The sequence below is a fragment of the Triturus cristatus genome, chromosome 4_1, assembly GCF_964204655.1.
Source record: "Triturus cristatus chromosome 4_1, aTriCri1.1, whole genome shotgun sequence".
Classification (NCBI taxonomy): domain Eukaryota; kingdom Metazoa; phylum Chordata; class Amphibia; order Caudata; family Salamandridae; genus Triturus; species Triturus cristatus.
Window position 1 is genome coordinate 517,057,823 of NC_140585.1, and position 22,399 is coordinate 517,080,221.

The following is a 22,399-nucleotide window of genomic DNA, read 5'->3' on the forward strand; positions in this document are numbered from 1 at the left end:
TCTAAATTCAACTAGTGAAGTCAGTAGCAAAGAGAAAGGCCCATAGAGACGCGGTTGGGCAAAAAGAGCGTCCTTTGCGGAATCGGGCATTGATGTACATAAACCTCCACCAGTAAAATACCTGTATGTCCTTCTAACCTGAATTCCCAGGGAAACTCCTACAAGTGTGTTGAAGGGAAAAATGGGGGGAAATTGAGACTGGTTCTTGTACCCAGAGGGTTCTCGCATGCGCTTTGACGTGCAAAAAGACATATAGCATGTGGAGGGAACTGGTGTCCACTGCATCAGTAAAACAGAGGTATAGGCACTAGCCTTGCAGAAGGCACCACTCACCTGACCTTGAGACCAGCCAAATCATTATCAATACTCTTGTGGAATGTGGCAGGTCTCTGGAGCATCAGAACAAGTGGGGAAGCCCTGGCCTACTTGGAGACAAATAACATCCTCTGCTTTCAGGAAGCCTGAGAGCTTTCCCCCTCACTTTATCAGGCTTCTACGAGATTTTCACACCAGCTAAACAAACCAGTATCTTCGGTGCTCTGTCTGAGTCTATCAACCTTCGTTAAGCACACAGCTGACCTAGAGGCCGCCAAACTCCCCATTGATGGATGTTCCAAGCAGTCTCTATCGGAGGCCTGAAACGTAATCGGAAAACGTGGATCTGATACTGGTCAACTGCTACTTAAATGCTGCAAAAAAACTCAAAGCGGACAATGATTCAGGGCCTGCTGGACAATCTAAAATCACTTATTCTCGACCAACCCGGCATGAAAGCATAATATTGGGTGTTTTTAATATCAGCGGCAAAGGTGGGCCATCGGATTTAATCTCTTGGGAGAGAGGGAGGCAAATCATACAGGAATTTCTGTCATCCTATAAACTGGTATCGGCAAAACAGGAGTTGCTTGCAAATGAGAAGGAAGGTTTATTCCCCCCACCTGTAAAGGTCATTCAATCATCGACTATGTTTTCCTTTCCGAGGGCCTGGATAGGTAGCTAGCGCACTTTGAAATCACAGAAAGGTTGGAAACGATTAAAACCCCCCTTAAAATTCACTGTGAATCTTACACCAGTGGGTACATCAACAGGTGAGGAGAAGCAAACTTACTCAAGAGAACACATTGGAGGCCAGGGTACCCAGCATATGTAGCAGCCCAGCTAAACAATCAGGCCCCCTGAACAAACACGAGGCAGCAGGACCATATTCACAGGTGGTGGGAGAAGATAGTCGAGGGCCTCATATCCCTCTTGAAAGGAGATGTAATGACACCCCATCTGATAAAACTGGGTGGAGACACGGGGTCAGCACTGCAATATAACCAAGCATTGGCATAGCCAATTGGTCTCGCCTTTGGGACCTTATAAGAGTTTAGCCATGCAACAGTTGCATAACTAAATACTTATAAGGTCCCAAAAGCGAGACCTATTGGCTATGCCAAGCAGCCGTGAAAGTGATCACGATCAAACATCAAAGCGGCCCTGCGGCCGCAAAAGTGAAAGTAATTGCGGTAAAGCGCGGAGCGCGCCCGCGCACATGCACTGTCACTCTAGGCTGGCCTGGTAGCACTTTTTGGAGCCCTCTCAATAAGTCTCGCCAGACCAGCGCATGCGCTGGGTCAGGCGAGACCTAAAAAACCATCATCATAGCAAAAAGGGCCCTCCACAGAGCACAGTGGTCAGATAAACAAAAAACATATAATAAACACGGCGGCAGAGGTTAAACATTAGTGACAAATCCTCAAAAAAACAACTTGGGAACATAGGGAGGCAAGGGGCCAAATGGAGGTTGAAACCCTATTTCAACTCTTGAAAGATCCTTACCACATGCACTTCTGGGAGCATGGGAACAAACTAAAGAGCTACAATGAATCAAGGGAGATTAGCGTTTCAAAAGGAGCTTGGGTTTGCAATGTTACACATGTACACACTGGCAATTTGGCATTCCCGCCAGCTACCAGCCAGTGGATGGCGTTGATATTCAAGCAAACTCCCCTCACTGATGTGTCCACAGGGGAGTTAGTAGTATGGACGAAGAACAGAGCTACCTCTGGGCCTGAGCTGCCCGTTTTATCGGATGAACCTGAACACACAAGCTCCCGGAAGGCCGAAAGAATCATGAGCTACCAGCGTCCCTGTTTAATGTGCCCCGGTCAAGTACGCTGACCCCACTGTACAATAATGCATTTCAAATGGCGACAGTTCCTGACATGTGGAGAGCCTGTTCCGTGCGCCATATATAACAAGCATTGGCATAGCCAATAGGTCTCGCCTTTGGGATCTTATAAGTGTTTAGCCATGCAAAAGTTGCATAACTAAATACTTATACGGTCCCAAAAGCGAGACCTATTGGCTATGCAAAGCGGCCCTGCAAAAGTGAAAGAGATCGCAATCACGATCAAACATCAAAGCGGCGTGAAAGTAATCGCGGTAAAGCGCGGCGCGCGCGCGCCCGCGCACATGCACTGTAGCTCCAGGCTGGCCTGGTAGCACTTTTTGGAGCCCTCTCAATAAGTCTCGCCAGACCAGCGCATAGCTGGGTCAGGCGAGACCTACAAAGGGGGTACCGGTCAGTAACTTCAAACTATTGCTTAATCGGGCTTTTAGATGTGAACGCAACTGGAGGCATGGGCCCAAGAGCAACAGATCCTATCTTTCTTTCACGCCAGATTTGGAGCCAGGGCAGCAACTGTGGACAACATAACAGCATTATCCTTCGAAAGGCACAAAGCTGCCAAACACAGCAGCCTACTGTTATTTTGCTGCTTTGTTGATTACAGTGCAGCATTTGACAGGTTAGATAGGGCAACCGAATGGAAGAAGCTCGACGCATGGAGTATACCCGGAAAGCTGCTAAGTGCCATCATTTCACTGTATTCAGAAACATGGGTCCCAGTGACAACAGGCACTTGCTTGGCCACCTGCAAAATGAAAATAAATCTGGGCCTAAAGCAGGGGTGTGTCCCGGCCCCCACTACTGTTCAATTTCTACCTAGTTTTGTAGATTATACATATACACATTTTGTTTAAAGAATTTAGTCCTTTCGCTGCTAGGTCTTTCCGCCCCCCTTTGCTAAGCCTGTTTTGGGCTATTTGGGATAGTTTGTGCTTAGGCCCCTGTAACGTTTTGTCCACATGCCAAATTGGTGTCCTTTTCTTCAAACATCATGAGGATTTTAAAGGTACCCAGGGTTTATGGATTCCCCTGGGGGGAGCTCACAAATTAGCCAAAATACATCTAAAATTCGTTTTTTTAAAAGAAAATGGGAAAAAGTGCTGCAGTAGAAAGCATCTGTTCCTTTCCCTGCAAATGGTATCAACAAAGGGTTTGTGGTGCTGAAAGCACCATCTTCTCAGCTTTCAGGGACAGGCAGACTTTTGTCAGAAAACCAAAATGTTCTACACTTTCTGGTTGTGGGGATATATAGGACTTGTATGTTCACCAAGAACCCGAAGAACCCAGAGCCAATAACTGAGCTGGGTCTTGCAATGGTTTTTCATTGTGTACCAAGTACATAGCAATTCATTTGGTAAAATATGAAGAGTGAAAAATAGGTATCAAGGACACCTATATATTTCCGAAACTGGAACAAAAATAGAATTTAGAAGCAGTAGTTATTTGCACATCTCCGTAATTGTGGATACCCATACTAGCATGTGAATTATAGGACATTTTTCAAAGTTACTTCTTTTTTAGCCATTGTCTTACATTTGGAAGGCAGAAATGCATATAAAGTCAATAGGTAATAACAGTTGCTCTACAATCCTGTGTTCCCCTAAGTCTCCCGATAAAAATGGTACCTCACTTGTGTCGGTAGGCCTAGTGCCTGCGACAAGAAACGTCCCGATGCGCAACATTGACATATAAAATTTTTCTAGTGAAAACGAACCCTTTTTCGCAATTTGCCTAGCTGTGGATTTTGGACCCTATCTCATCCGGCACCTTGAGAAACCTAGCAAACCAGTACATTTTTTAAAACTAGACACCCAGGGCAATCCAGGATGGGGTGACTAGTGTGGCTCCCACCAGGTTGTTACCCAGAATCTGTGATGGAAAGTTCTGGAATCTGCGTGGATCCACAAACTTCCACACACCCAGCATTTCCCAAAGTCTCCTGATAAAAATGGTACCTCACTTGTGTGGGTAGGCCTAGTGCTCGCGACGGGAAATGGGACAAAACGCAATGTGGGCACACCACATTTTTACAGTGAAAACGGCCCCTTTTTATGCAAAGTGCCTAGCTGTGGGTTTTGAACTCTAGCTCTGCCGGCACCTAGGGAAACCTAGCAAACCTATACATTTTTTAAAACTATACACCCAGGGGAATCCAGCAGGGGTTGACTTGTGTGGCTCTTACAAGGTTCTGCTACCCAGAATCCCTTGCAAATCTCAAACTTTGTGAAAAAAATAAATAAAGAAATAAAGAAATAAAAAAAAAACATTTTCCTCACATTTATTTGTTGGAAAGTTCTGGAATCTGCATGGTTCCATACACTTCCACCCGCCTCGCATTTTCTAAAGTCTCCCTATAAAAATTACACCACACTTGTGTGGGTGGACCAAGTGCCCGCGGCAGGGAAGGGCCCAAAACTTTGTGGAGACCTCAAAATTACTTATCACACACAGACCTGGTTTTGAAAGGGGGGGGGGGGGGGGGGAACTGGGTTTTTGGTCCCTGGCTCAGCGGCCATCTGGGGAAACCTACCCAACACACACATTTCTGAAAACTAGACACTAGGGGTAGTCCTGGGAGGTATGGCTTGCATGGAACCCCTAACAATTTCCTACCCAGAATCCCCTGCAAACCTCAAATTTAGCTGTAAAAACATCACTTTTCTTACACTTGTGTAGGATTACCGTGCCAGCACAAATGTCTTACCACCCACTGTTTCCTTTGGTCTCCCGAGTAAAATGATACCTCACCTGTGTGGGTGTCCAATGCAGAATTGGTTAAAAACTATTTTTTTTAAATGTAGCGCTTAAAATTGCTATGCTATACTCTTAATCCCTATAATAGGTGTCCATTCTCAACAGCCCCCACCCATATGTGTAAAAAAAAGAAATCCCTGGTGCCTAGTGGACTTTGTGCCCCCCTCTGGGGGGGCAGATTACGGACTACTGCCCCCATCGGCCTCCTGGGGGAGACAGAAAGACTGTGGCAAATTTTTATGGGGGGTGGGGGCATTTGCAGGCCCATTTTTTGTCAGCCCCCAGCCCTACATATGAAAATAAATCCCTGGTGCCCAGTGGGCTTTCTGCCCCCAAGGGGCAAATCAGGGGCTATTGCCCCACCTGCCTCCTGGGGGGGCAGAAAGATTGTGGAAGTTTTAGGGGTGTTGTGGAGGTATTGGCATGCCCATTTTGGGCAGCCTCCACCCCCATATACATTAAAAGAAATCCCTGGTTCTTACTGCCCCCCAGGGTGGCAGATCGGGGGCTATTGCCACCATCTGCCTCCCAGGGGGGGCAGAAAGGCATTGGAATTTTTTTTGGGGGGGGGAGGGTGGTGGCATTGGTATGGCCATTTTGGGCAGCCCCAACCCCTATGTATAAAAAAAAATCCCCTGGTGTCTAGTAGCATTTCTATCCACCATGGCGCAGATCGAGGGCTATTGCCCTTATCTGACCCCCCCGGGGCAGAAAGACTGAATATGGCAGAAATTACTTGAGGGGAGCAAAGGTCCTTGCCCAAGGGGCTGCTACCCCCTCTCTGGTGTTCAGTTGGTATATCCCTGCTTGGGTATCGCCCTACTGGGGGGGGTCCCCTAGCAGGGATCCGCTAGAGAAGGGTACCATTACAAAGGGAAGATTCTCCCCTTTCCAAATATACCTCTCATGTCTTTCTACGTGGTCCGAGGGCCAGGATAGCCCCACGAGCACGTGGAAAGTGAAACTGAAAAGAGCCGATAGTTTTGGTTTCTGTGAAATGACATCAGCACGACAAACTAGGGGAACAGCTCCAGAGGCTGTGTGGGGGTGGGAAGGAAATCCCTCTGTTACCCGCACCAAAGGGATTTCCAGTGGCATTGTGTCACACGCGCGGGAGCCATCCAACGCACATGAGCACTTTAGCATCAGACAGCCCCCGCGAGTCTGACGCACAGAAAGGGCTAGATAACTGATCCATAGATTGATCTGCCCTGCAAGGTACTAGGGACCAGATGTACAACCGTTTTTTGCAGTCACAAACGGGAAATAATCCAGTTTGCTATCACAAAATGTGTCTTCCCCCTGTACTAACCCTATTTTGCGAGTCGGCAACCTATTATCGACTCTCAAAATAGAGTTTGTGACTTGTTATTAGGAAGGGGCGTGCCCAGGGCCTCCCTTCCTAATAGCGGCTTTGCACTTCAATGTACAATTGTTTTGCGACCTCAATTGCAGTCGCAAAACACTTGCAGTTTACCACCTACTTCAAGTAGGTGGTAAGCCACTCGCAAACGGTAAGGAGTTCCCAGGGGACGCCTACCCCTTTGTGAATGGGTGCGAAAATATTTTTTAAGAGCAGGCAGTGGTTCCACGGACCACTGCCTACTCTTAAATGAAGCGGAAACGTTTCATTTTTAGTTTTTAAATGCATCTTGATTTCCTTTAAGGAAAGCGAGCTGCATTAAAAAAAAAAACTGCTTTATTTAAAAAGCAATCACAGGCATGGTAGTCTGCTGACCCCAGCAGGCCACCATCCCTTGGAGTGCTAGCCATTCCCAATGGGGTCACAAACTGCACCTGCTGCATGAATTTTAATGAGGCATGCAATTTGAGACCCCATTAGGGATCGCAAACCGTGCCTGAGACACTGTTGTAAATTACATTTTGCGCATATTGTATGCTTTTAATACAGAAACTTTAAATAACTTTATTAGTTCACTGCAGTTCTCACCTATTGTAATGATTTGAATTAACTGAATAAAGTTTACAACAACAGGAACTACTCCTTTTGTGGCGAGGGAGGCAGCATATAATTTTGCCTCATTTCTGGGGTGCATCCACCTCTTTATTTGTTCTGTCACAATTCGAGAAGAAAGGGAGAGCCAAAGAAAGAGGTGAGTCATCAGTGAAAGCCACCTGCCCACTTAGTGCCACCACATTCATCCATCCTGCAGTGGCCCAGCCTAGGCAGCAGGGGGACCGTGGTCGTTCTAGTGATCTAATACTGCAATGTTGTGTTTCTTTTACTATCCAGTCATTTCCTTTTGGACTGTTCCCTATACTTTACCCAAAAACAATGCATTTTTAATGAAAATATTTGTTGTTTTTGCTCTTTATTAAATCGTAATATTGTACAATCTGGTGATGGCCCTGTTTCCACCCTTGTTTCCCAGTCACTCCGAAGAGTCAGCATCGCCACCTTTCCTCCGACCGCTCGGAGCCTGGTCACTGGTTTCCCTCTGGTAAGATCATTCTTCTAAGTTATTTCTTTGTTTTATGTATGGCTGCAGGTCTTACTTTTATGAAGCATACTCATTGTTTTGTCATTTCATTTTAAAGGCGCCGCTAAAAGAAATACCTGGAGCAGAAAAAAGTGACACATTCGCAAGAAGGTCAAGCAGCTGGTAAGGGGATCTCTGTGTCTTCAGATTCTTCAGAAACAAAGTCACTCAGATGAGGCAACCATCTCTGGTGCTTTAGTAACAGTAAAAGTAAAAGTGTGCATTATTTCACAACTACAAAGCCGTTTCAGTTCGGATATAAAAGGATCACAGACAGCATTGCACTTGTTAGGAAGAAGGGTATGTCACCGAGTGCTCCGTTTCTCAGGCTGGGAGACATCCGTGGGGTTCACATGCATTCGGCACTTGAAATAAATTCCACGTTGACAGCAAAGACTACTTAACAAAAATGCAACTTAAATTTGTTATGTGATTTTTCCAGCATAATATTTTGAAAACAGTTACGATGTAAATCAAGGAGAGCTGAGTCCATGCCAGATTTTAAGGATTTTCACTTGAATTTTCACTGACTGGCTCTATATAGAGCTAATTCACATAGCTAAGTGTTGATACAGAAACGCTGGCACGGGTCTGGGTCTTGGAGGGAACTCTGCTCTAGACCATCTCAAGTGATTGATTATTCGGAAGAATAACATGTATAACAAAAAATACAAGTGTAATGGCTAGAAACTATGGGCATCAATATTCAGTTCCACTTTATAAAGAAAACAATATGAATTTAAGGAGTGAAAACAAAAAAATAATCTGCTTAAGTGCTACTGACGATTCAAACCATTGACCCGTGGGTTGCACGGAGACTATTTTAACAGGGCTTTAACACAGTAACTTGATGCATTCCAACTGTGCATTTGATATGATATAATTACAGTATGTAAAGGTCACGTGGGCCTTGGCCGATCGAGGATATTGCTTAACATTACTCAGTTCTTTTTAAAACCAGGCTTGGTGTACTCTAGCGGAGCCAGTGTGTGAGACCCCGCAACTGAGTCCTCTCATCTGTTGTCTGCAAGCGCCTTTTCCAACATTTTGGATTGCAGTGGCAAATTATCTTCCATAATGCTCTACTAAGGGACAAATTGTCTAACCTCCCATTACACCTGCCACCCTCTTAAGTCACAGGATCGCAGGCATGCATGCGGAGAGACATGTCTTCCATGTTCTTACTAGTATATATATGTTCATAAATAATGAATTTAGCATGATTTCGGGGAGTTATGGGTAGAAGGAAATTGGACAATTTGCAAGTTGTTTGGCATTTTCTGCGATAATGTTTGCCTGTTTGCAGCTCTTTTGTTAACATCTTTCTGAACTGGAAGGAAATATGTAGTTATTCAGTTGAATAATGTTGAAATATGAGTTCTCTAGCTGCAGACATCATTTGCGGTAAAGCGATTAGCTTCTTCCCCTGAAGGAGGGATAAACCATCCCAATGCTTAGAGATTACTAAAATAAACAGTGTGTTGTTGAACATTATGATGTGATTTGAAACAAATGAAATCCGATATCTTTCAAAGTTATGAGACATCATAGATTAAAATGTGAAATTATTAAGGATTAATACATTGAAGAAACTTAGAAAATAACAATGGAATATGTGTAGCTTAATAACATTTGGTATTTACAGGTCTCCCAACTTACAGGGGACCGCTTGAATTTGACACATTTTCAGAGATCCACGTGAACTTTGTCAATCACGTCTTGGTTAAACCCAGAACGCATTCATCTCTCACCTAATGCTATTGGCTGTTTGAGGTAGCCTTCCACCTCACAAGCAATGTCCCCTCTAACTTTTTTTGACCTACGTGCGGCAGCGAATGTTTTCTGTGCACCGCAGCCAAGGCCAAGTGCGTCAGACATGTGACAACTCACTAAGCAAGCAAGTAAGCAACCAGAAGCAATGGTATTTACCAGAAATGAGATCACACACCTTTAATCCCAAGATGACACCACAGAGTTGACCCCTTCTCTGACCATTGCCCTCTCAGCGGCCACCTATTGATGAGTCGATAGGGGGTGGAAGGACCAGGAGTGGATACTACAGAAATGTATCAGATTGCTTAGAATGTATTGTGTTGTGATGACATTTAAATAGCACCTACTACCCTTAACGAGGTGTTGAAGTGCTTTACACCGGGCAGCATACTGCTCGAGAACCTGAGGTAAGTGGTTAATCCAGTGGTTACTGGTTATTGCTGTTAATGGATTTAGACGTGTTCTCTCAAGGAGACTATTCCATGCATTTACTCCAATGTCGTTGAGGTGGATGAAAAGTAGTATCAGTCAGGTAGGATCATTATTGGTTTTTTTTTCATGCAGATGGTGGGTGGGTTTATCAGATGAGCTAAAGATTAATATATATTACTAGGTTGCAGGGTATGGATTTCTAAGGAGCGGTTGTGATCTTTGAGATGAGGTGTGGCCAATCTGCACAATTACAATGGGGATTATGGCAATGTGACTTAGAATGGACTGTGCTCGGAGAGAAGGCATGCAGAGGAGGGAAAATAAAGAGAGTATATAATCAGACATTTTAAATCAAGGTCAAAAGTTTCATGCAGGGTTTCAGGCACACAGAAGACTTATGATATAGCATGCACTTCGAGGATGCAAAACTGTTGAACATAAGATAGTATTATATTAGACACTTTTGATAGGCCTAGAATCATGTGAACCGTCTGTCCGCAGCTACGTATTGCTAAAACACTGCTTCCACCTAGACAGCTGATGGGTTGGAAGCGCAAAGTAATGGTTGGCCACATATAGGGAAGCATCAAGAGCTTTAGGCTGTAGAATGATGCAATAAATCATGATGAAAGCAGCACAAGACGTATACGGGGTAAATAATGTAATCAGATAACGCAAATGCTGAACTGAGATTCTGCAAATGAACCATATCTTCTGAACTTTACCCTTAAAATTAGACTCCCAAACGATTTCCCTAAGTACCAAAGCAATTGGATACCCCCGGTTTAGCATGACACAGGATGGAGGTGAGTATAGTTCCCAGACAGTGGGACAGAAGTGCATTGCCTTCCTTTCTGTAGCTGGAGAGAGGAGACCCATACGCTAAAGTGAGGTGGGAGGGACCAGGCTAAATTAAAGATTTCAGCGACGCCTTTCGTTTAACAAGAAGTTGCAGATTTGTCTTCTGGAGCACTTCCATTTTGTGGATGGCAGGGAGGAGGGGTGTAGCTGCAGTTTGTGTTATAAAGTGAGGACGTTTCTATGTCAGGTCTTCCCTTTGTCTGTCCCCGATTCCTTTGTGCCCATTTTGTGGGTTCTCCTTCTTGGACCCAGCCCTTGTGCTTCCTGCTGTAAGAAACACCGCTTTGGACAAAGGATATTTCTTGAATGGAGTCCAATAAAGACCAAAGAGGTCTCAGTCTAACACAGGGATAGAGTAGGGAAAGAAGCAGTGCATGCAGAGGGCAAGACATGAGGTTTGGTGTACAATATTTCATTTCTACTACTAGGAGTGAAATCATTTACAAGGGCCTGCACAGGTGAATGGGCTACCTGTGTACTGTGATTGGAGAGGCACAGTGTTCTATTACTAACCCGAATCATGAGCACTTCTTCATGATCAGTTGCCAGCCCTTGCCTCACTTTGTTACATGGGTCCTTGTTAAGGTAAAACACCAACAGTAGTGAACATTAGGGCCAATACAGTGGGGTGGTTGGCATTGTGTACTTGGCACCTTTTAAAATCTGCTTGAGAAGTTTCCATGTCTTAGGGTATAAGAATTTGATTGCCTTGAACTAGAACCACCCAGGAAACATTGGACAGGCAGGATGAAACTTAGAACATGGCCTGATAGGTGAAAGGTGGCTGCAGCTACTGCCCTTCCAGGGTCAGAGATATTTACTGCTGTTAGCCCAGAAGATGGCCCCACATGTTAACACACCTCCTGAAGAAATATGCATGTAACCACTAACATCAAGGTCTTAAAGTCTCTGGTTGACTCCTCTGGAGTGCTGAGGTTATTTTAATATCCAACATATTTTTAGGATTGTCATAAACACTCAGACATGTACACGAAGCTAAAGAATTCTCTATTCCATTTAAGGAATTAGCATTTCCTATGATTCAGCAACAAACTGTTGTATTTCTGTCTATGAAGTAATGCTAACAGCCGCTGAAGAGGTCTCCTGCCTGAGTATGAATATCATTGCTAACGTTCAGCAGTCTTGTGAGGTCTGCCAGCATTTCACCAATGATGTTGTGCAAACGTTTATCTGCAGAAGACGCACCCCCAAAAGCTCAAGCCCTTGTCCTTTGTTTTGATAGTTGAGACAATGTGCTATTCCAGCTTTGTCAGCTGAAGAAGTCTCAGGTCTACGCCTATGAAACCTACTCCTGGTTGCTTTGTCTATTCAGTTTTTCTTAACTAGGACATCCATGTGAATGGGACATTAACTTCTCAATTATGTGGAAGGGAAAGCAGCAATGTCTTATTGGACCCGCTGACTATGATGTTAAGCTGTATTTGTTTGAGATCAAGACAACCAACCACTGTGAAAAGATTGGAGTTTGTCCTGGATATCATTCAATTCACATGAGAATATGATGGGTTCAACATGGATCAAATTGTAGTGCTTCAGTGATTCTGAAATTTGATAGTGTTCCTGTCCAGTCTCAAATTGCATGGCGGTGACCTCATTCTTGCCATGTAGGAAAGCAGGCTCCAATCTGCGGAACAGTGGCATGTGCTGCGCAATATATATATATATTTATATATATCTATATCGGTTGTTTTGGGCTTGAGCAACTAATGATTGACCATTACATAGACTGATGCATCTGTGCAGAGGCCGAAGGGGACAGGATCTATGGGCAAAAGCATGCCCATGCTTTTTTAATTTTACAAAAAGTTTCCATACCTCTTTGTTAAAGGACCATCCCTGAATGGTTATTGCGGACCTTGAGATACCTCAAGGTCCCTTACATTTCTTTTATGCACTCAGCCACTCTGTCATGTAGGTGATGGTTGTGTTCAGACTTGTTTTGCTTCCTTCCACACCAGAGAGATGACAAAGACCTCCTGTGCGCCACTGTCATTGAGCACAAGGAACACCCTTCAGCTTCTTCTTTCACCACTTTGTCCATTTACCTGTACCTGTTTAGGTTTAGCCCCAATTAAGGCAATGTCAGGCTGAATGTTTGGCACACCCTGACACAGTGACCTACTTTTCCATACAAAAACATTAACGCCACCTCACTGGGCAAGATCCATGATGGACAACTCACTCACACAGTAACCACACTCAGACTTCGCCTGACCTGTGCTGAACCCATCTTCGTATTTGCAGCAGTCACCAAGCCTATTTTTTTCCTTGCACTAGGGCTAATGAGACACTAGCTAGCCTCCCCCCCCCCCCCCGTCCCTCCCTCCCCGATTAATTGACTTGCCTGTGCTGGACAGTTTTCTAAGCCTGGTGTGATAGACTTTTAAAAGTTGATTTAAATAAAACTGTTTAGCTTGTTCCTACACAAAATATTCATCATTGAGTTTAAGGCTAAAATGCCTCTCACAATAGCCGCTAGACCACCATATTCAGCTCTGTCATGCACACGATGCTTCAGACGCTGCCTAACTTCACCAAAGTGAAGCCGGAAGGAGCGCTTTTCTGCAGAGTCTTTTTCACTTAGGGACAGAAAATCATTTGCGAGACTCACTGTCCAGAACGTAAATTTGAACCATGGGGGTCCATAACAATTTGAGGCCTTGGGGCGATGGGCCACACAGGACTGAAATATCAAATAGGCTTCAGTTGAGGAGGTGGTATGGGTGGCTTTGAGTCAGATATAAAGTGTGTGGGGGGGAGGGGAGGGGTGCACGTGTGTGCTTGCTCAAAATCTGGCGGGCACATCCGTAGTGTGTCCCATCCTCCTTTAACAAGCCTCACCAGCTGGATAAATCTTTGATTCAGTCAGACAAACACCTGTCCTGTCGTGGCCTATAGGCCGTTATGGTCTAGAGAAAACGTGCAAGTATCATTTTTGGCCTGGTTCCCTTAAGAAAATTCACCCCAACTCAGGTATGCTATGTTGTGCATCAATTTGGCCTGTTTTATCGTACTTTACCCTACTGGTCCCCTTTCTCTTAGTCTTCCTGACAGGCTCACTCTACCCTCCAGTCTTCCCTCTACCCTCCAGTCTTCCCTCTCTATTATTTTTGGAGTGTTATAAAGCGTTAACTCGGCCCAAGGAGCGCTTTGCCTCAGCACCTGGTACAGTACACTATGTGAGATTCATTTTATAGGCACTGGGAGATTAAGTGATTTTCCCAGAAACACATGATTTTAAGCAGACTCCAGGACTCGAACCAGGTTCCCCAATTCCAAATTCAGCAGCTTTGGCTGTAATGCCACATACTTTCATTGTGTGTGGCGGTTGTCTGTGTCGCATGCACCAAGAGAAACCTTCCTTTCGAACTACTGATTTAGCAATCTTAGGAAGTCTTTCCCATCAGACATCCAGCGCGCTGGTAAAGATGAGGAACATAGCTCACAAGTTTTTCCATTGCAAAGCATGACCAACATTATCCTCAGCACGTGACATGGACTATTTTATCAATATCAACCCATCTTCAAAAGGCTTCCCACACTAAAAGCAACACATTTCTTGACATGAATAAACACTTGAACTCTCCTATAAATAAATAGCTAAATCTATTCTTACACTTTTGTTTCAATAAAATAGTGTTTTTATTTGGCAAAAATGCTACAGAAATCAAATAATTTCTTGAAATTATTCTGAAGCTGCATGCTTTCCGAAACACTTTGAAAGGATGCAGCCCAAATTCACATGGCCAACATACATAATTCTTGCAACACTACAAAGGATCTTGTTCCCACACCCTCAACTTTCTCATGGTTCATTTATCCGTGCACCTGCCGACTGTGCCCTTCCTCCTCTTCACCTCCCTCGGTTTCTCCTCTTTTGCACTTGCCTGGTATTAAGAATTACTCCTCCCCTCTAGCAGCTCAGAGATCTTCAGACTTTTTTACTCCTAGCCCCCCTATGCAAATTGCTTAGAAGTCGTGACCCCCTCCAAAACTTCATGGAAAGACTTGAGGGAGCAGGAAAGGAGGGCTCAGCGCAGAAGGTGGGGTATATGAGATCATTCCAGGGGTACATTTTCATTATCTCATAAGCCACACTAAATCTGAGACTTATAATTTTGAAAATAATTTAAAAACCTATCCCATTATTTGGGGTTCTTGTGAACCCCTCACACTCCTGGGCCCCAATGTAACTGCACCATCTGATAGCTGCAGCCCTGAGTAGCAGGCTGTCCTCTCTGCCTCTTTTACCCCTTCCCTACTAAACCTGGCCATCACACCAATCTTGTAACATACACTGTTCCTTTCAGAAAGAATGAACTCCCATGTGTTTACCGCCTCTTTGCCCCTCTGCCCTAATGCTAGTCATCATTCCTCTATTCTAAAGTAAGACAGTCCTAATTGTGATGCTGTGGGCCCTTCACACTCCTGGGCGTCAGTGTCATTGTACCTGTCTCACTGAGAGCTGATAGGACCGGATTCTTGCCTACCTGGTTATCTCCAAGAATCCTCTCAGGTCGCCAGGATCTTTTTACCTGCTAAATAGTGTAGAGGGGGGAAATTCAAATCTCAATACATACTTAATCAAATTTCCCAACTCTAAGAACCACTGACTCCGAATCAAAATTTTTACGATTTTATTACAACCAAGAATAAATGCACATACAAGCACCTCAATACAAGGTGAAGAAAATGAATGGGCACTAATACAAAAGAAATCCTACGCAAGAGTCTCATGCGACTCAGAATAAAAAGGATAATCAATTCCAAAAGCATTAACAAAACAATGGTTAGTCCAATCTCTATATCTGAAACCATTAGCCTAAAAGAAAATCAGTTAATCTTTCCCTACTCTATCTCTAAGGTGACATCCCTACTTAGCATTTCCCTTCCCAGGCAAGAGAATAAAAAGGCATCAGAAGTGAAGACTTCCTAAGAAGTGCATTCACTTTGTCAGAGCTCGTTCTAAGATGCTCCGTCTAGCTCCCCATCTAAACCTCAACTGCTCAACCCCCGGGGCAGTGTCCCTAATACAAAACCCCAAAAACGTAGAACACGCCATTCGGCACACCTCTTCAGCCAGGTCTTCTTCCAGTACTTTTCCAGCGAAACTTGTAATCCATCCAACGACGGTTAGCTTGACCTTGGGTCCCAGGCACCTTCTCCGCTGAAAGTATCATCCTCACATTCCAACATACTCCCTGTTGGCTTCTCGTACCATCCTAACTCCTAAAACAAAGACCTAGTCTCACTAACAAGCTAATTGTCCTTGCACCTGCAACAGAAACATGGGAACGAAAAACTTTTCTCTTCTCTAAGATTTTCTATCATCCTGTAACCCAAAGCCTTTACCAAGGGAAATCATTTTCGGCCGACAATGTTTAGCTAACATAAGAAATGAACAGGCCTTTCTCTTTAAACATATATGCGATCAGGCCTTTACATTGGTAAACACATTACTAAATCACACTCTAAGTATTAGTTCATTACTCTTTACGTGAATAAGCAAACTTGCACGTGCAACTTCAACATGGCACACGTTTCAACGAACACATTACATTACGTGAAAATCAAACATTATGCGTTTACTAAAGTACATTTGCAATAGTCTGCAGCGTTACATATCATGGAAAGTATGATTACATTTCTAATTCTAATCACCTCTATGTTAAACAATTCTAATAATACATTTCTATGGCACACATAACCTACATCGATTAATACGTGGGTGCTAACTGTGAATATGATGCACCCCCTACAAATTTCAGAATAACGTGACGCTCTATCATAGCTAATGCCTTGTAAAGCAGAGAGTCTCCGGTGCCCCTTGTTAAACCACCCCGTCCTCCTTTCTTCCATCTTCCTGAGGCCTTAGGTAAGGTCTTCTCTCTTGCGCCATTGGTTCAGATCCCAAAGCAACCCGGGCACAGCAAGGGTGCATGGTGTCCTGATACAAGAAAGGAATGATGATAAAACAGCCATAATGGGGATTTAGTTAGGCCCTCACACCCCTGGGTTCCAGTGAGACTCCACATTGAGCACTAATGATACCTCCTCCTCTGCCAACACTACATGGCCATTACTCCTAGATCTGACGCCCAAAGCAGGCTGTCTGCTCCTTTGTCTTAAAAAAATGAAAAGAAACGTCCTACATCTCGCCCCCAGTTGCTTGGGACCTGTTCCCTGTGTACAAGGTAGACTCTGGCACAAATGCTAACATGGAAAATGGCTTCCCACCCCGCTTTTTGTTAGCTAACATAGCCTTGTGGGGTGCAGTGATCCCTCACAACATTTCTCCAGTGCCAATGCACCTGCTGCACTAAAGGTAGTGAAGGCACTTTAAAATAAAAACCCTGCATTTCTCAAAACGTTTTTCAGGACATCTCTTTGAGGACGTGTGGAAGCTGTCGCTGTCCATTTGTGAATGAAAAACCCCACATAGCTCCCCATTGCCAGGACCATCTCTTTGACACTATTCTTGGATATTGCTCCATTCCACTTTTTCCTGAGACATTTTTTGGAGACACCAGAAGTCTGGGTGATTAGGGCTCTGAATATTAACTTTTTGGCGTCCTCCCTCCTACCCGCTTGACTCACCTGAGAGGACATCTGCAGGTAAACAGAGGTTGTCTTGGCCAGGTGTATGTGGTAACTTAGACCCGGCATCATGGTGCGGTTTCCCCTGTCTTTTTGCCTCTTCCTCCTATATTTGTGACTGTATGCTGATCAGTGCTAAAGTGCAGGTGCTCCCGGTGTAAATGTGTATCTTGCTTGAGAAGATTCTCCAAGAGCTTGTGTGTGCCTTCCTCCTGTTAAGAAGTCTCAGGGCCATCAAAGACTTCACCTGCAGCAACCCTGAATCCCACTGCTGGGAGTTCTGACCTGCCAAGTGGTGCCAATTCCAATTCTGGGCCCTTTGAGGTGGTTCTGCTGCTTCAAGACTTAAAAATCCATGCATCGCCCTTCCGGTGCTGTTTTTCCTACCGCAAGCTTGCTGTGCAGTTGAAAGACAAACGCATCACGGTGGTGTGGGATGTTGGATTTTTGTCATCTTGGTCTTGTTGAGTTTAGATAAAGATTGTTTATTTTTCTATACTGGTGTGGTGTTCATTTGTAGTATTTTCACTGACATCCAATCTGTACTCCCTACGGCTGCTGTCAGGGAGTGATTACATGTGGCCATGACTCGGTGTAATAGAGGCGAATCTGCTGGACACGGGCGGTCTGTGACAGGAGATTGCAGCAGCCTAGACACCTTCCGCACCTTCTATGTGAAGATGGTCAGTGCCCTCTGGGTGGGTCCTTTCCGTTGGAGATGGTGAGGCAAAAAGATGCTTCCTCAGGTAAAGGTGTTTTGGGGTAGACACGGTGGCATGTGCACTGCTGGAAGGAGAAGCAGTCCATCGATTAACATTTCAGCAGGGTGAGAACATCTCATACACACTGAAGATAGGTGAATTACAGTGTAAACACCATCCAGTGAAGATTGTTAACTGACAATGTGTTTAACTGGTACTTTGTTAAAAAACAAGAACTTCCCATAAATGATAAAAAAGTGACCGACAGCACCTTAAATAACAAGTGCTGGGATGAAGTATAGCTTTTGAATACCTATCCTTCAACTCTTGACCACTGAAATCTGCATTAATTAATTGACTTGATTGGCTTCTCTTACTGCTGTCTTTGTGTTATTTGTGACCGTATTGTTGCCACTAGAGGATTTCTCTTTCACACTTTTGATAACGTCACATACCTTAAATGGTTGTCTGTATTCTCCTGCCAGTAGTGCACGACATAAAAATGAATATATCGTTTTGCCTTCGTTGTTGTCTGCAGAGCAGGCACAAGTAGGCTCTCATGGGGCCATGCTGGGCATGACTTTGAAGTCTACGGATCAGAAGAACAGTGTAAGTGGGTGCAGAGGGCACTAGGACCCTGCATCAAAGTGAAGGGAGGGGCCCGACACCGGACACCAGTTTCGGTCAGGGAAGAGGCTGGCACAGTACCATGCAAGGTGGGCAGTGAGTGGGATGTGCCTGCGAGCACGGCATAGGATAACAGAATAAAGAAAAGAAGACAGTACCTGTGTCCTGATCATTCGTGGGCACCGAGGTACATGAGGGACATGACAACTCCTGCATCTACAGTACTGCCCATTCCTTTTGCTAGGTTGTGACGTTACTTCCGGCATTCTGGTAAGCTGTTTATTTGGAGCCATGGTCTTCACAGTCACCTCAGCATGTAAGCAGCAGTCCTATGACCCAAGCAGCACTAAAAGCACAGGCAGAACGCCTAAGCACACAGTACATTGGGTCATAGTAACATCTTTAATTTTCAGCACTGAGAATTAGTCCATTTGTTCTGGCAACACTGAAGTCTGTTGAAGTGCAGGATCAGTTGTGTGTAATCTGCATAAGAGACTCGATCCATGCCAAAGGATTTCCCAAAAATTGAAAACTGGGACCAGCCAAAGGAACTCGAGAGTCCACAATCGGCTTGATGGGGGTGAGTTAAAGATGGATTCTGCCCCGACAGGAATAGTGAGAAACCAGACAAGGCTGCAACTACCCTTTCCTAATGCTTCCAGTCAGTGAATGAGGAGGGTATGGTCCACTGTATCAGAGGCAATAGGAAGAACTAGTAGAATTCTGCAGACGGACTCTTATGCATCCAATCCCATTGTAAGGTTTTCCAAGACAGACTCCAGTGTGGTTTCAGTACTCATCCCAGGTGGAAACCCACCTCGACAAATTTGATCTATTCATATTTTCCAGATGGTATGACAGCCATAGAGCCAGATATTGTCCATGTATTCTGGAGATGGCTGGAAGCAGAGAGATGGGCCTGTAGTTGGCTTTTGTTTCACAATCGAGACTAGGATTCTTTAGTAGACATTTGACACCTTTCCTCCAATAGGGCACTACACCAGAGACAGAGAAGGCATTTAGCAATGTCACAGGAACTGTATTAAGAGAAAAACTAAAGGAGGAGTCTGGAGAACCGACTTAACGCAGAGGTAAAGTGGGCACCCTGATTTTATTCATATTAACAGAACCTGCGTCTAGCTACCTTGAATGAGGGTGATGGTTTCTAGGACAACATCATAATTATTTACTGATGGGTTTTAATCAGCCGCTCGGGTTTCTGTTAAAATGCCCTATAAGTTAATACTTCTTTTGGAATTTTTTCAGTAAAATCAAAAGTCATGAGTCTTTCACAGAGTCCTTGCAAGATAGGAGTCGACCAAACAACACTTCCTTGGTTGTCTGTCTCCAACTACCTTGAACATTTTCACTGCCGATTTCACAGCTTAGCAGGCTTTGTTTTCATTAAGAGTGGGAGGGTTTTTTTGCTTGAAAAGGACACTCTTTATATTGCCCTAACTGACCATGATGGTTTAAATGGACCTCAGCCTTGTATAAGGTGCCATTCCCCTCCCACCTGCCTCAAAGCAAATTACTCTGCCTTTATTTTTCAAGCAAAGAGGTTGATAATTCTGCGAATGGGCAGGTCCTTTACAGTCGAGGACAGGCGGCAGCTAACCAACTGTCTCCTCTGCTCTTGCATTTGTTTTTATGATGATGAAGAGGTCTTGGCATTTTATTGTTTTCCGCAGTGAGGAGAGAGTTGAGCAAGCTAGGCATCTCAAAGTGAGGCTAATTATTTTGATGGAGAGCATTTATTGGCATTTAGTGTAGGTTTCTGCAGTGGTCGGTGATGTGCTAATTCATGTGCAGGCCAAATGAGTAGAACTGGTGTTTTCTGGTCTCATAGATGTCTGCTGATTTGGCTGATGTCCAGTTTGTTGCTGTAGTTGAGGCAACAATGTAATAGTGTTCTGACCACCATCGGATGATGTAGGGAGAAATGAAAAATAATGTATTTTTGAAAGTTTCATTTGGTGGAAGCTGCATTTAACCTCAGTGCCTACTTGGAGTTTAGCCTTAGAAATGTGTCCTAGGTGATACCAAGGTTTCTGGTCTTGATTTTAATTGCAACCGTTTCCCAAACAAGACTGGGGTAGATAGACTGGTCTCAGAGTGTAGATCCATTAAGTGTTAGACTGCTTTGACACATTTGAGTCCATTTGCTACTGTAGTGACTATTAGGTAGAGTTTTGTGTTCTCCACATAAAACTGGTAGTAGAAGTTATGGACTTTTTGCAAGTCCATACGTAGTGTCCCATGTAGAGTGAAAAGGAGAGGAGATGGAGGCGGCAAGTCCCTAGGTAGGAGAGAATTGTCATCTTTCCTAGTCTTACTTCTTGCATTCTTCTGTTCAAAGAATTTGCCCAATGGATGCCATGTTAGACAGACATGGTTCACTTGGAGCTCGGCCTGGGACCTTTGCAAAGTGTGTAAGTGTTGTCCTGATCTACTTCAATGAAGGTAAACAATTGCAGCCGTGTTTAGCTTACTGTGGAGAGGGACTCATCTATAATTCACACTCTGGCCAGAAGGTGCAATGCCTCTCAACTTGTTTAATTTTCTTAATGAAGAATGTGCTGCATAATTCTTGTGTTCCTGGGTTAGTAGATAGTAGTTTACGTAGTGGGAAATGTAGGCTGTGACCCTTATCTCACACACAGAAAATGAGGCTGAACTAGGCCCCACGTCTACCTCTAGTAAAGTATCTAAACACACAATGATGTGGAAGCCTGTCAGGAAGGCACTTTAAAAGTTTTATGTGTCTCTCTCTCTCTCTCTCTCTCTCTCTCTCTCTCTCTCTCTCTCTCTCTCTCTCTCTCTCTCTCTCTCTCTCTCGAGAGAGAGAGAGAGAGAGAGAGAGAGAGAGAGAGAGAGAGAGAGAGAGAGAGAGAGAGAGAGAGAGAGAGAGAGAGAGAGAGAGAGAGAGAGATTGATTCTGTCTGCCTATCCTAACTTCCAACTCTAGATCCTGGCAATTCCAAGAATTGATAAGAGGTGGGCTCACAAATGTAATGTGACATGCTTCATCATAGGCCACCTCATCCCACCCTGGTAAGATGCTACTTCAAGCGGGAATATCTTGAGTGAGTTCTTAGAAATTATTTTGTCTGGATAAATATCTAGGATCACGTTAATTAAGCTAAACATACCTCAGAGTAAACCACAAAGAATCCTATATCAGCTGGTACTCTGGGTATATATAACAATACTGAAAGAATATTCAGAGGATGATACTGGGTACCATGGCCCCTACGTACCTCTGAGGTGCAAACATGTTTCTGCCCATGGTTGGCCTAACTTGGTCTTGGGCATTCGTTAGAGCTGATGTATACAGGGATTAGTTACAGTGATAGTGTAAAGAAATATAGAGGGGACCTACGTCCCCTTTTCAAGTCACAAGGTATATTTACCTAGCCCAGCGAGGCACTGTGCCTCATGGTCTGTTCAGGGGTGGGCGACTCCTGTTGTCACACTTCCGTCAAGTAGATTCGCTATCAGTATTCTTACTCTGCCCCCAGGAACAGCCGTCTGGTAGCTAGATGAAGAGAACTTGAGCCAAGCAGATTACAATGTGCAGCATTGTTTATTGAATTGACTGTGTGTGACAGAAACCCTGTGGTGTATATTTGGCTTTTTTGATGGTGCACAGGTTTACTGTGTGAGATGGCAATGTATAGTGAATCCAGGAGCGCAGAGATTTGACGGTTGCAGTCGACTGTGGTGAGTTTAGCTGTTACCTTATTTGTGAGAATTTAGAAGTCATTTTGTTCTTAGACCTGACATGAAAATGCATTTGTGCCCTGGGTAGAGAGATTGAGAAATGTATTTGGTGGTGGTCAGATGAATGGTGGGTTTCTGAGGTTGTTGTTGAGCCGCAGGTCAATTAGTATCATTGTACTGAGGCAGTTTCTTTTTATGTGATGGTATGTTCCATATTGAGGCTTTCAGATAGATAT

General features: G+C 44.3%; 1 protein-coding gene across 7 annotated transcripts in view; it reads left to right on the top strand.

The window, feature by feature from the left end:
• Positions 1 to 22,399, top strand: part of IRAG2 (inositol 1,4,5-triphosphate receptor associated 2) — a 1,211,571-nt gene that overhangs the window by 1,122,483 nt on the left and 66,689 nt on the right. For all 7 annotated transcript variants that reach the window (XM_085652757.1, XM_085652760.1, XM_085652761.1 and 4 more), the window contains 2 exons: positions 7,321 to 7,389; positions 7,487 to 7,551. In XM_085652757.1, coding sequence (XP_085508883.1) covers positions 7,321 to 7,389; positions 7,487 to 7,551 — 134 coding nt within the window. The remainder of the gene's footprint in view (positions 1 to 7,320; positions 7,390 to 7,486; positions 7,552 to 22,399) is intronic.